General features: G+C 43.3%; 1 protein-coding gene across 1 annotated transcript in view; it reads left to right on the top strand.

Moving 5' to 3' along the window:
• The window catches only part of MAPKAPK2 (MAPK activated protein kinase 2), an 89,842-nt gene extending 77,312 nt beyond the window's left edge, over window positions 1-12,530 (top strand). The window contains exons 2-10 of the mRNA XM_007523110.2: window positions 7,452-7,591; window positions 7,778-7,842; window positions 8,074-8,153; window positions 8,831-8,957; window positions 9,727-9,802; window positions 10,220-10,344; window positions 10,686-10,771; window positions 10,893-10,973; window positions 12,090-12,530. Of these exons, the coding sequence (XP_007523172.1) occupies window positions 7,452-7,591; window positions 7,778-7,842; window positions 8,074-8,153; window positions 8,831-8,957; window positions 9,727-9,802; window positions 10,220-10,344; window positions 10,686-10,771; window positions 10,893-10,973; window positions 12,090-12,233 (924 nt within the window). The 3' untranslated portion in view covers window positions 12,234-12,530. The remainder of the gene's footprint in view (window positions 1-7,451; window positions 7,592-7,777; window positions 7,843-8,073; window positions 8,154-8,830; window positions 8,958-9,726; window positions 9,803-10,219; window positions 10,345-10,685; window positions 10,772-10,892; window positions 10,974-12,089) is intronic.
• Window positions 12,531-14,142: the final 1,612 nt, after the last annotated feature.

Consider the following 14,142-nt stretch of genomic DNA (forward strand, 5'->3'; position numbering starts at 1 on the left):
CATGCCTGTCTCTTGCCCTTATTCAGCTTTTGATGTGGAATTTTAATAGGGATTATATTGAAATTGTAGATGGCTTTTGATAGAATGGCTCCCCCCCCCCCCCCCCCAGAGCATTGATCAGCTCTGGCTTATAGTGGTGTTGGAAATTGAATTTGGGACTTTGGAGCCTCAGGCTGGAGAGTCTCTTGCATAATGCTATCTACTCCCACCCTAGAATGCCCATTTTATTAATGTATATATTTTTTCCAATCCAGGAACAAGGAATGTTCTTCTCTGCTTCTTTTAGCAATGTCTTAACGGTTTTCATCTCTGTGCTATTTACCCCAAGGTTCTATTGTAAATGGGATTGCCTTTTATTTCCCTTTCCACTGACTCCTTGTTTGTATACAGAAATGCCATAGATTTATATGTATTGATTTTGTATCTTGCTACTCTACTGAATTTATTATTTCCAGTATTTTTTTGTTTGTTTGTTTGTTTGTTTTGCCTCCAGGGTTATTGCTGGGGCTTGGTGCCTGCACTACGAATCCACTGCTCTTGGAGGCCATTTTTTCCCCATTTTGTTTCCCTTGTTATTGTCATTGATGTTGTTGTTGTTGGATAGGATAGAGAGAAATCAAGAGAGGAGGGGAGACAGGGGGGAGAGAAAGACACCTGCAGACCTGCTTCACTGCCTGTGAAGTGACCCCCCTGCAGGCGGAAAGCCAGGGGCTTGAATCAGTATCCTTACTCTGGTCCTTGAACTTTGTGCCACATGCACTTAACCCACTGTGCTACTGCCCGCTCCCCCCCCATATTTCCAGTAGTTTTTTTGTGGACTATTGGGAATTTCTATGTGTAATACCATGTCATCAGCAAGGGATGATAGTTTGATTTCTTTTCCAATCCATTTGATAGCTCTTTCTTGTCTGATTGCAGTGGCAAGGACCTCAAGGACTATGGTGAATAACAGTAGAGATAGTCAATGTCCTTGTCTGGTTCCTGGTTTTAGGGGGAAAGCTTTCAGCTTTTCCCCACTAAGAATGATGTTCGCTGTGTGTTTGTCATAAATGGTCTTTACTGTGTTGAGAAATGGTCCTTTTATTCCCAGTTTCTGGAGGGCCTTTATCGTAAGTGGATGTTGGATCTTGTCAAATGCCATTTTAGCATCAGTTGATGTGACCATGTGATTTTTTTTTTCCCTCCAGATTTATTGCTAGGGCTTGGTACCCGAACTATGAATCCATTACTTCTTTGTCCAATTATTACGATTTTTTCCTTTTTTTGTATAGGACAGAGAGAAATTTAGATGGGAGGGGAAGATAGAGAGGGAGAGAGAAAGGTAGATACTTGCAGACCTGCTTCACCACTTGTGAAGCGACCCCCCCCACACCGCAGGTGGGGAGCTGTTGGCTTGAACAGGTATCTTTGTGCTGGTCCTTGTGCTTCCTACTATGTGTGCTTAACGTGATGTGCCACTGCCTGGCCCCCTGACCATGTGGTTGTTTTCTTTTTGTTGATATGATTGATTACATTGATTGATTTGCGAATGTTGAACCATCCCTGTTTCCCAGTGATGAATCCCACTTGGTCTGGGTGAACTATTCTCCTGATATGTTGTTGGATTCAATTTACCAAGATCTTGTTTAGGATCTTTGTATCAATGTTCATCAGGGATATAGGTCTGTAGTTTTCTTTTCTAGTAGTGTCCCTTCCTGCTTTGGGAATCAAAGTGATGTTTGCCTCGTAGAATGTCTTTAGTAGCATTTGCCCTTCTTTGATTTTTTGAAATAGCTTGAAAAGACTAGGTATTAGTTCTTCTGTGAAATGCTTAATAGAATTTGTGAGTAAAGCTGCCTGGGCCTCGGCTCTTATTCTTGGGTATATTCAATTTCTAAACTAGTGATTGATTTGTTTAAGCTATCTGCTTCCTCTTGGGTTAGGCTTGACAGGTAGTATGATTCTAGAAATGCATCTATCTCTTCTAGGTTTTCCAATTTGTTTCCAAGGAAATGTTCATAATAATCACATACAATTCTTTGACTCTCCCCTTTTTCAGTTCTCTTGTTACTGACTGTTTTTGTCATAGCTTTTTCTCTTTTTCTTTTTGTGAGTCTAGCCAGTGTTTTATCTTATTTTATTTATCCTTTCAAAGAACCAATTCTTGGTTTTAGTAATCTTTTGTTCTTCTGGATTCTATTTCATTAATTTCTGCTCTGATTTTGATTATATCCTTACTCCTGCTGACTTTTGGGTTTCTGTTGCTCTTTTTCTGGTTGTCGCCATTGTGATGTTAGATAACTTGGGATCTTTGCTGTTTGTGCGTATGGGTCTGTATTGCTATAAACTTCTGTCTTAGGACAGCTTTTGCTACATCCCACAGGATCTGGTAGTTGGTCTCTTCATCTTCATTGTTCTCCAAATAATTTTTAATTTCTTTTTTGATTTATTCAGTGACCCGGGTATTATTCAGAAGTATATTGTTCAGTCTCCATAATTTGGGTGCATTTCTTTTTGTGGTTCTTTTTTACTTTTAATTTTATTTATAAAAAGGAAACATTGACAAAACTGTAGGATAAGAGGGGTACAACTCCACACAGTTCCCACCACCAGAACTTCATATCCCATCCCCTTTCCTGATAGCTTTCCTGTTCTTTATCCCTCTGGAAGTATGGACCCAGGGTCATTATGGGGTGCAGAAGGTAGAAGGTCTGGCTTCTGTAATTGCTTCTCCACTGAACATGGGTGTTGACAGGTCAATCCATACTCCCAGTCTCTCTCTTTCCCTAGTGGGTTGGGGCTCTGAGGAAGCAGGGCTCTAGGACATATTGGTGGGGTTGTCTGCCCAGGGAAGTCAGGTAGGCATTATGTTAGCATCTAGTACCTGGTGGCCTCTCCTAAGAATTCCAGGTTGAAAGCTGCTACCTTTTGGAGCTCACACAGGTGTTGTCTCCAAGCTTCTATCTTCTGTGGCTGAGTTTTAACCTCACCAACTCATGGTCAGAAAAGATACTTTTTATGATTTCAGCATTCACGTACTTATTAATTCTGGTCGATCCTTGAGAATGTTCCATGTGCTCACATTAAGAGAATGTATATTCTTCTTTTAGGGATGAAAGGTTCTGAATATATCTGTTAAGTTCATCTTGTCTATGACTTCATTTAAGGTGTCGGTATCCTTGTTGATGTTTTTGTTCTGATGTTCTGTCTCTAGTTGTGTGTGGTGTGTTGAGGTATTTTTTTTTTTTTTTTACACATCTTGCCCTTATATTTTATTATTGTTGTTATTGGATAGGACAGAGAGAAGTCGAGAGAGGAGGGGAAGACAGAGAGGAAGAGAGAAAGTTAGACACCTGCAGACCTGCTTCACCGCCTGTGAAGCAACTCCTTTGCAGGTGGGGAGTCGGCAGCTCGAACCAGGATCCATATGCTGGTCCTTGCACTTTGCTGCACTACTGCCTGACTCCCCAGTAAGTATTTTTTTAAGTATATTTGCATGCATGCATATTGGGAGGATATATATTGACAATGGTTATGTCTTCCTGTTGAATTGATTCCCTGACCAATATGTAGTGTGCATGTCTGCCATTTTTTATTTTCTTTGCTTGAAAGTTTAATTTATCTAGTATTAGAATAGCTGTTCCAGCCCTTTTGTTTGCATTAATGGCTTAGAATACCTTGTTCTAGCCTGTCACCTGGAGCTTGCATTTGTTTTCCTTTTGGATGTGTGTTTATTGGAAACACAGGCTAAATGGGCCTTACCTTTTAATCCATTCAGTCACTCTGAATTTTTTGACTGGTGAATTTAAGCAATTCACATTTAGAGTGATTATTGATAAATGTGGTTTGCTTATAGCCATTCTGTTTTTTGCTTCAAGGTTGTTTTATGTTCTTGTTGACTCTTCCTTTTTTTTTTTTTTTTTTGTTATTTTATGTGGATAGTTTTCTGTAATGATCTTGCCTATATGTTTCCTATTTGTCTTTGGTATATTTTTTTCTGTGGTCATCATGAATATTGTGTCTCACAATATCTACAGGAGTTGTTTTCAGATTGACCTTGATTCATCAACATTGGACTGTGTCACTGTATTTTTTTCCCTCTTATGTCTGATTTTTCCTATTGTTGTTGTGTTCCTGGTTCTATTCTAATACTGATCATCACATTAAAATTTGGAATTTCTTTTCTTCTTCTTTTCATGTGGGACTCCTCTCAGTAATTCTTGCAATGTAGGCTTGGTAGTGGAAAATTCCTGCAGTTTTAGAATGTTTGGAAAAAAAAAACTTTATCTCATAGTTGCAGGATCATTTAGCAGGATATAGTTTTTGTGACTGGGAATTCTTATCTTTTAATATTTTGAATATGCCATTCCACTACCTCCTTAGAGGGGTTTGTGATGAGAAATCTGATTAAAGCCTGATGGTTCTGCCTTTGGATGTGACTTTCTTCCTTTCTCTGGCAGCCGGTAATATTTTTTTCTTGCCCCTGGTTTTATATAGTTTTACAGTAATCTTGGTGTGTGTCTTTTTGGATTCAAGAATTTAGGTGTGCATTTGCATTCTTGGATACACACACACACACACACACACACACATATTTGGATAAAATATTTTGCCTCCAGGATTATTGTTGGGGCTTGGTGCCTGCCTGCGCTAGGAATCCACTGCTCCTGGAGGCTATTTTTTCCCTTTTGTTGCCTCCCCCACTTTTTTTTTTAAGATTTTATTTATTTATTTATTAATGAGAAACATAGGAGGAAAGAGAAAGAGCCAGTCATCACTTTGATACATGTGCTGCCGGGGATTGAACTCAGGACCTCATGCTTGAGAGTCCAATGCTTTATCCACTGTGCCACCTCCTGGACTATGCTCTTGTTGTTTATTGTTGTAGTTGTTACTATTTTTGTTGTTATTGCTGTCATTGTTGGATAGGACAGAGAGATCGAGAGAGGAGGGGGAGACAGAGAGGAGGAGAGAAAGATAGACACCTGCGGATCTGCTTCACCACTTATGAAGCCACCCCCTTGCATATGGGCAGCCAGGGTTCAAACTGGGACCCTTACACTGGTCCTTGTGCTTCATGCCATGTGTGCTTTACCCACTGCACACCACCAGATTTCTATATTTGGAACATTGCTCAGGCATGGAAATTTTTCTGTTAAAATTTCTTTGTGTATGTTCTCTACTCTTCTCCCTCTTTTTCCTCAGGGGTCCCATTAACTCTGATGTTTATCTTTCTGATGAAGTCAAGAAGTGCTTCATTTTTCCTAATCCTTTTTACTTCCAGAGTATTAAATTCATAGAGTGTGGTAGTTGTGTCTTTTAGTATTGATATTCTCTCTTCCACCTGACTAAGTTTACTTCTGAAGCCTTTTAGGCCTCTGATTTAAGGTGGTACCCAAGACTGACCTTGGAACCTCAGACATGAGAATCTTTTTTAAAAAATGTATTTATTGGTGGATTAATGTTTTGTAATAGACAGTAAATACAATAGTTTGTACATGCATAACATTTCCCAGTTTCCCATATAACAATACAGCCCTCACTAGGTCCTCTGCCATCATGAACCAGGACCTGAACCCACCCCACCCCAGAGCCTTTTACTTTGGTGCAGTACACCAACTGCAGTCCAGGTTCTGCTTAGTGTTTTCTTTTCTGATCTTGTTTTTCAACTTCTGCATGTGAGTGAGATCATCCGTATTCTTTATTCTGTTTCTGACTTAGTTCACTTAACATGATTTCTTCAAGCTCCATTCAAGATGGGCTAAAAATGGTGAAATCGCCATTTTTAATAGCTGAGTAGCATTTCCTTGTGTATATATACCACGACTTGCTCAGCCACTCATCTGTTGTTGGACACCTGGGTTACTTCCATAGACATGAAAATATTTTGCATAACCATTACACACGATCTTCCTTAACCCCCCTTTATGTATGTTTTACTCGAGCATGGCTCCACTCTGCTTCTGGTGGCAATGTGGATTAACCTGGGACCTTGGAGCTTCAGTCATTTAAAACGTTTTGCTGCTATCCCAACTTGAGTAGTACAGGATTTATTGTTGGGAAGTTCTGATTTTACCTTTCCTTGCCATATGCATTTTGGCTTTATCCTGGCCATGCTGTCTTCCAGACTTCACCATACCTTCCAATAGGTCTCCTAGCCCACTCTTGGCTACATTACCCACATACCCCAACTTTACTCCTTCTGTCATCCAGTCATCATGTATACTGGTAGGACCAATCTTGACTCTCCATACAGATTGTAAGTCTGTGAGGTTGTTTGTTTTAGTTATTTGACAGCTGTGTTTTCCCCTTACTGGATATTTGTTCTGTACTGAGAATGACAGCTGCTATTATTGAATAAAGCACAGTGCTAGGCACTTGGCAGAATTACCTTAAATAGTCCTTATAAAACATATCTTCCAGTTTTACAGGGGCTTTGTTGGGATTTTTTTTTTGAGAACTAATATCTTTTTAATATTTATTTTATTTATTTATTCCCTTTTGTTGCCCTTGTTGTTTTGTTGTTGTAGTTATTATTGTTATTGTTGTTGGGTAGAACAGAGAGAGATGGTGAGAGGAGGGGAAGACAGAGAGAGGGAGAGAAAGATAGACACCTAAAGACCTGCTTCACCACCTATGAAGCGACTCCCCTGTAGGTGGGGAGCCAGGGGCTCGAACTGGGATCCTTCCTCCGGTCCCTGCGCTTTGTGCCACCTGCACTTAACCCACTGCGCTACCCCTGACTCCTGAGAACTAATATTTTCTAAAAACAGTTAAAACAGTGAGGAAAGTTGATCTTAGCAAAAAAGCTATGTTAATTAACAAGCATCATAGTATTTGCCACCTCTCTGCTCTGGTGTATGTTCTTAGGCTATTACCTCTTAGGGTACCATAATGACTGTCATTCCCAGGTGCCATATGCAGGATAATTGACATGTCTTCTTTGTGCTCCTTTTAAGAGACCTATCAGCTGATTTCTATGAATTTGTTCTTGGCCAATGCTGAGTCTTAGTAAAGGACTCAAAATTAAATGAAATTGGCTTGGACTAGTCATTGAGGCTAGTGAGGAATCTAGCTTCCTTTAATGCATTTGGTGACCTGGTTCATGAGGAAAGAATTTTGCACACATACTGAGGACTGGATTCAAACATTTGACTGACTCTAAAGCCATTTATTAATTGAAATAAGTAAATAAACCTCATAGGTAGAAGGAGCATTGATCTGGATTTGATGTCCTCTCAAGATTCTAAGAGGGGTCGTATTGAAGTTTCGTTTAGAGCACATAGGAAGCTGCAAAACTCTTAAGTCAGTATTGAAGAGATACCAGGAGAGATGCTAGGGAATTTGTAGAGGACCAGTAGTGGGGGGAGTTACCTCACTGGGGATGTGAGTGGCCTTGGAATAAGCCCATGTTGGTAGCAGCCACCGGCCCTACAGAGAACACAGTTATTCAGGATGTGGTTTACTTGTAGATGCTTCAGGACTGCCCCAAGGCCCGTCGCGAGGTGGAATTGCACTGGCGGGCTTCCCAGTGTCCACACATTGTGCGGATTGTGGATGTCTATGAGAATCTATATGCTGGCAGGAAGTGCCTGCTGATTGTCATGGAGTGGTAAGTAGCCCTAACTATCATGCTCCTGCCCGGCCTGTCCCCACACCCTGCCTCAGGCTCCTCTCCCTCCAAGGACTGTTCAGTTCTGGACCCTGAAGCATAAAATGTCTAAGTATGATTTCCTTTGGGAAGTGATTATGAGAGGTGATAGGCTGTTCTCTAGATCTAACTGTGGATTTATTTTAGTTTGGATGGTGGAGAACTCTTTAGCCGAATCCAGGACCGAGGAGACCAAGCATTCACAGAAAGAGGTAGGAAGGGTCTGCTGGAAGTGGGGATAATAACAGGGTGTCTAAAAGGGACTTCTCTCCATGGAAGATGATCAAGCTATCTGTCATCCTCTACTGAGCCAGTGCAGCAACTTACTTCTTGGGGTGGGTAGTGGATACTGGCCTCATGGCAGGACTGGGGTACTGAATTTTCAAACCAAAGATATATCTATCTTGTGACTTTCCCTCTGCTGCCTTCTCTCTTCTCCACAGAAGCATCAGAAATCATGAAGAGTATTGGTGAGGCCATCCAGTATCTGCATTCAATCAACATAGCTCATCGGGATGTCAAGGTAAGGTACCAGCTATTTATCTATTAATTCATCTCCCAACTCAGGTTCTTTCAAGGACCTTGGCCAGTATGGACAGGATGACCCTTGCAGCATTATTAGCACCATCCTGCATTCTTGGTTATTGTTGTTGTTGCTGCTTCATCTCTCTGAAATGACTTTTTCAGGTAGAGAGAGAGATACCACAGCACTGAAGTTTCCTCTAGTATAGTAGGGGATAGGCTCCAGCCTGGGATGTGCACAAGTCAAAGTAGGCATACTATCCAAGTGAACTATCTTACCTGCCCAGTTCTGCATTCTTGCTGTCAAATTCCCAGTTAGGATGGGGGAAGTGCCAGTCTCTGCTCAACTGGACTTGCCTTCTCTGGGGAATTCTCCAAACTCAGTAGTTAGGCCTTCTGTGGGCACACTCAGCCCTGTGGAGTGCCTCAGGCAGCACCCTCCAGCCTTACTGTTGGTTTCTGTGTCTTTGTGCTATTGTTGGTGGTACTCTTATGTTAGTCTCTTATTCTCCAAGTACACTGTAAATTCTTGGATGTTTCTTATAGAGGCTAGGCAGGAAGTAGTTAAATGGAAAGGTGGGGGGCGAATAATGGAGAATGGGATTATTTTCCTTTTCACTTCTGATAACCCCTCACAACTTATGTGTACTTGTTATCTGTCTTATTCTCTTTCTGTAGCCTGAGAATCTCTTATACACCTCTAAAAGGCCCAATGCCATTCTGAAACTCACTGATTTTGGCTTTGCCAAGGAAACCACCAGCCACAACTCTTTGACCACTCCTTGCTATACACCATACTATGTGGGTAAGTGCAGACGTCTGAGAGCCTCACCTTTCTCCAAAGATTTGACCAAACTGTCCTTTTCCAGGTCTTGTGGACCACAGATCCTAGGAGAGTCATGTCTTCTGACCCTTTCCAGTCCTAGTTCTGAGGCGACCTAACCTGAAATGGCACTTGTCAGGCTGGGGCTGCAGGCTGTAAGGCCATAAGAAATCATCTGCCTGAAATTTGGGATGCTTTCCTTCTTCTTCTAGCGTTTGCCCTTCTTCCGTAGCCAGTCAGCAGCGTCAGGTTGAAAGCTGTCAGGAGCTGCTTGTTGCTGGCTTTGAAAGTGACTGGGATCCACGTGGATTCAGTCGGCTAGGAAGGATCGTCAGTTTCCCCAATGAATGGGTACTCATGGGATGCACCACGAGAAGGTCGATCCAATGCATCCCAGATGCTTTCCTAAGAAGTGCTGTCATCACCATCACATTCCCAAGGAAGCACAGGACACAGATTGGGTTCTGGAACCTCAGCTGACTGGCATAGACAGCATGGGTCTGACAGGATTATTGTTCAGGAATGGTTGCAATTTAAGATTCTCGCCCTAAGGTACCTTATGAAGGAGGATCTTTTACTCACCTTTGTCCAGCCCTGGGGCTGGCCTATGTCTGCTTCCCCTTCTACTCTAGCAGTAATTCCATTATCATAGGCTAAAGGACTGGGATAGGACTATCATCCATAGATACTCTGGGGTAGGTCACAGTGTCCTCAGGGTCAGACCCATCTGTTGTTGAACTTTGACTTGCAGCTCCAGAAGTGTTGGGCCCGGAGAAGTATGATAAGTCCTGTGACATGTGGTCCTTGGGTGTTATCATGTATATCTTGTAAGTGTGCTGGGAAAGATGGGCTGGGCTGGGCTGGGATGGGCTAGGCCGAGCTAGGGAGAGACTTGTACCTTTTCAAGAGACACACAAGTACTGTTCTCCGAGATGGGACATTCCCTGGGATTCCCCCTGCATGTCCCCTTCTCAGAATGCTTAGTGGGTTCTGATAAGCTAATTGGCAAGAACACATGATTTAAATACTTGATAAGTTGAACACCTGTCCTTGACTTTATATAGTGTGCCTAAATCAGTGAGTCCCAATTTCTGTGACTTTTAGAAGAAGCTTGTTTGTTTCTCACTCTGTTCCTACTGTAGACCCTTATACAACACTATATGTAATAGTCTATATATAATAGAATATATATAACACTATACGTAATAGTCCTGTCCCTCTCTTCCTGCTTTCCTTTGACTCAGACTATGTGGGTATCCCCCTTTCTATTCCAACCATGGCCTCGCCATCTCTCCGGGCATGAAGACTCGCATCAGAATGGGCCAGTATGAGTTTCCCAACCCGGAATGGTCAGAAGTATCCGAAGAAGGTAAACAGCCCATGTGAGCCTGTGTGTGTGTGTGTGTGTTGGGGGGGGGGGTGTAGGAGTGCCATCTCATGTGGAGATTAAACTGTGTATCTGCACCAGTGTCACACCTGCTATGTCTGTTCTGCTTGTTTGAAGGGCTGAGACAGGACCAGGATGTGGGGCTGTTAAGGGTCTGTTGGTTGGTTTAACCATTAGGGTCAGTTCCTTGGGTAATCTGCTTTCATAAAGACCCCAGCCCCACATCTTTTTTTTTTTTTTTTTCCCCTGAGAAATCATTCCCAGGTAGAAGCAGAGGAGGAGAGGGTTCCTAACTATCTCTGACTTCCACCCCACCTCCACAGTGAAAATGCTCATCCGGAACCTGCTGAAAACAGAGCCCACTCAAAGGATGACCATCACAGAGTTTATGAACCACCCCTGGATCATGGTAAGCCAGACAGATTGTAGAGACCTGAGTCTTTGGAACTAATTGTTCCTTGAGCTATAGGTGAAGCCATAACTCTGCCCTGCTTCAAGCTTTCAGTCAATAATGTTTTCTCTCCCCATAGCAATCAATGAAGGTCCCTCAAACCCCACTGCACACCAGTCGGGTCCTGAAGGAGGACAAGGAGCGGTGGGAAGATGTCAAGGTGAGGGAACCCACTGACCAAGAAACTTGGAGAGGTAACTCATGGGGATTTCAGGTGTGAAGGCGGTGCTGTCCAGGAAGCGTTCTATAGTCTCTCACCCCAGGTGATTCTCTATATACCAAAACCAGTTATTTCCTTGACCAAGTTATGGGTAGAGGAGTCTGTGTTCTGGCCTACACTTACCTGTGGCTGTTTATTCCAGATTTTCTTCCCCCCACCTCTTCTCTCTCTCTCTCTCTCTCTCTCTCCCCTCTTATTTTTTTATTGCAGGACTAATGGTTTACAGTATAGTCTCTCTCCTTGACCCCCCCCCCCCCCCCAGTCACATCGTCAAAGGTCTGTGTTCTCATCTTCACTGCCTTAGATAACCACTATAGTTTTTGCAGTTTTAGATAATAGGTTGACTTTTTCCCCCCACATTTGTATGTTCAGTTCTCTATTTCTCATTCTGTCTATTCCTATGTTCCCTATATTCCCTAAGCATACACTTCCTATATTCAGTTCTCTGTATTCCAACTCTCTTATCTTTAAAGAGATCTGAAAGGCCATCTGGTACAATTACCTCACTGTGCAGGAGAAGGAGCAGGCCTAGAGAAGGGGAATGACCTGTTCAAGGTCATATAGCTAGTGACTAGCTATCTGTGTCAGAAGGGAACTCAGGTCTTGTGACTCTATTTCAGTCCCCTTTCCCTCTCCATCTCCCTTCCCCTCCCTCTCTCCTTTCTTCCTCTTTCCCTTTCCTCTCCCCATTTTCCTTTTTCCTTTTCGTATGTATGTATGTATGTAAGAAAGAAATGGAGAAAAAGAACCAGAATATGCATGTGCAGTGTGCCAGAGCTGGGGATCATTTGGTACCTCATACTTTATGGAGTCCAACCCTTTAGCCACTGCACCACCTTCTGGCTGATGGTCCAGTGCTCTTTCTAAGTTCCTTTGGGTTTAGGACTTTTGGGAGAGCTGTGGCAACCCAGTAGCCAAGCTTTATTGACCCAGCTTACGGGTGAGGCTCTTGTCAGCTCTGGACCCACTTTTCTCTCTGCTCCCACACCCATTTTGCTTCTCTTGCCCTGATTTGTCTCTTATTCATAATTCTTGCTTGTTGCACACCCCTCTTAGGAGGAGATGACCAGTGCCTTGGCCACAATGCGTGTTGACTACGAGCAGATCAAGATAAAAAAGATTGAAGATGCATCTAACCCTTTGCTTCTGAAGAGACGGAAGAAAGCTCGGGCCCTGGAGGCTGCAGCTCTTGCTCACTGAAGTGCTGCACCTGTCCTGCCCCACTAGGGGATAAGCAATAACTCAACCTGAACCTATTTTTTAAATGAAGAGACACAGAACTGTCCATTTCTGCCTTCCCTCTTCCTCAGCTGCATGGAACGTGGAACCTTATCAAAGGCTGAATTCTGTCTTTGGTTCTGGCCACCCCAGAGAGGGAGCAGCTGGGAGGTTGGGAGAATATGAAGAGAAAGGAGCAAGATGCTCTTAAATCTGTGCTCATTTTACAATTTTATCTGTAATTTGACTTAGAATTTTTATGAAACTTCTTTAATGTTCTTTTCATCACTCTTCTTCCTTAAACTCCTTGTTGGGTATTGCAAGGAGTTTGTTAAAGGGTATGTGGAAACTATTATAGGGAGTGTCCCAATGTTGTCCCATTTACCTTCCCTTCTTTCCCACTATGTAGCCCAAGGTCCCTGCCAACTCAGGCATTCTAGAAGGCCAAAGCCATGAAGGGCTGGGCTACCCATTTCCCCTAATAGTGCCCTCAGACAGCACCAGTGCGCCAGAAGGATAGGAGTGAATAATGCTTATGATGAGGGTGTGTGTGAGCGTGCGTGTGTGTGGGTGCACGCGCACATGTGCATGCACACGTGTAAGTGCTTGTATACAAGCATTTGTACATGCAACTGCATTTGAGGGGGTAGAATAGGGCTATAGGGAGAGAGGTCCCACTGTGATCAAGAAACTTCTCTTCTTGGACTCCCCTGCCTGTGATGGGCCTGTCAAAAAGCCTAGGAACCCTTTCCAGATTCTGAGCCAGGTCCTCTGTGACTTACCTTTCTGCTATCTGGTTCTGTAGGTGATGAGGAATGACTTAGGTTCTGGCACAATAATCAGAAAGACTGGACTCCCATCCGAGAAGCCCCTTTTTCCCGTTTAGTGCTGGTCCTCTGTCCTACTAGGCATTGATTTCCCCTTCCTGCCATTATGAATCAGTTCTTTTTCTCCCCCCCCCCCCTTACATTTTTAGACATTTCTTAGTTGGCCTTTTTTCAAATTATGTGGGTAGGCTTGGATTTTTAAATGACACAAACCTTTGGAATTTTGAATGTTTCTCCCATGTGCTGGGGGGACTGGTCAGTCACCCCCTGTGGGTAGACAGCAGCACTTATCGTTCTCATGCAGATTTCCATTCTGTAACCCAAACTTCATACCAAAGAAGATGTGTCCCTTCCCCTGCCCCTTCCCTGTCAGACACTCCACTCCTACCCTCCCAGAATTCAGCTTCATGTGTCTAGTACTGCAACAAGAGGGTAAGGAGAGCCTGACCCCCAGTAATGAGGAGCAGTGTGGAGGAGAGAGCTTCCTTGCCCTCTGGAGGCAGCATTGCCAGTAAGACTTCAACTTTCATCTCTCTTGGGAAAGGTGGTAGAGGGGGGCCCAGGGTCTTCTCTGGGCAGGGAAGAAGGACTCCCAGAGTGTCTGCAGCAGCACCTCCCTGCCCTCTGATGGTATGTCCAACATTCAGATTGTTGTAAACTTGTTTTGTGTGAGCAAAATTATCTTTACTAAACAGTTTTAATAGTTAAAAGGTTTTCTTTCTTTTCCTTCATTGGGATTCAGACCTGGACTCCTAACTTCTCTTCCAGCATGTGGAAAGTGGGTTGGAAGGGCAGGTCTCTGTGACCTTGGAGATAGGAGAGGAAGTGTCTCAAAGTTGAGAGGGAGGCAGTACTTATCCTGTTGAGGATCTGGTCTGGATGGATGGAGCTGGTGCAGGGTCATGAATGATGCTCTCCTTTACTAGTGAGGGTGGGGGTAGGGGTGTGTGTGTGTGTGTGTGTGTGTGTGTGTGTGTGTGTGTGTTGGGGGTTGGGGAGGTGCCAGTGAGTACTAGGGACCCAAATACTGACAATATTACCAAGATACATCCCAGCACATTTCT

Source organism: Erinaceus europaeus, chromosome 19 (genome assembly GCF_950295315.1).
Source record: "Erinaceus europaeus chromosome 19, mEriEur2.1, whole genome shotgun sequence".
NCBI lineage: Eukaryota > Metazoa > Chordata > Mammalia > Eulipotyphla > Erinaceidae > Erinaceus > Erinaceus europaeus.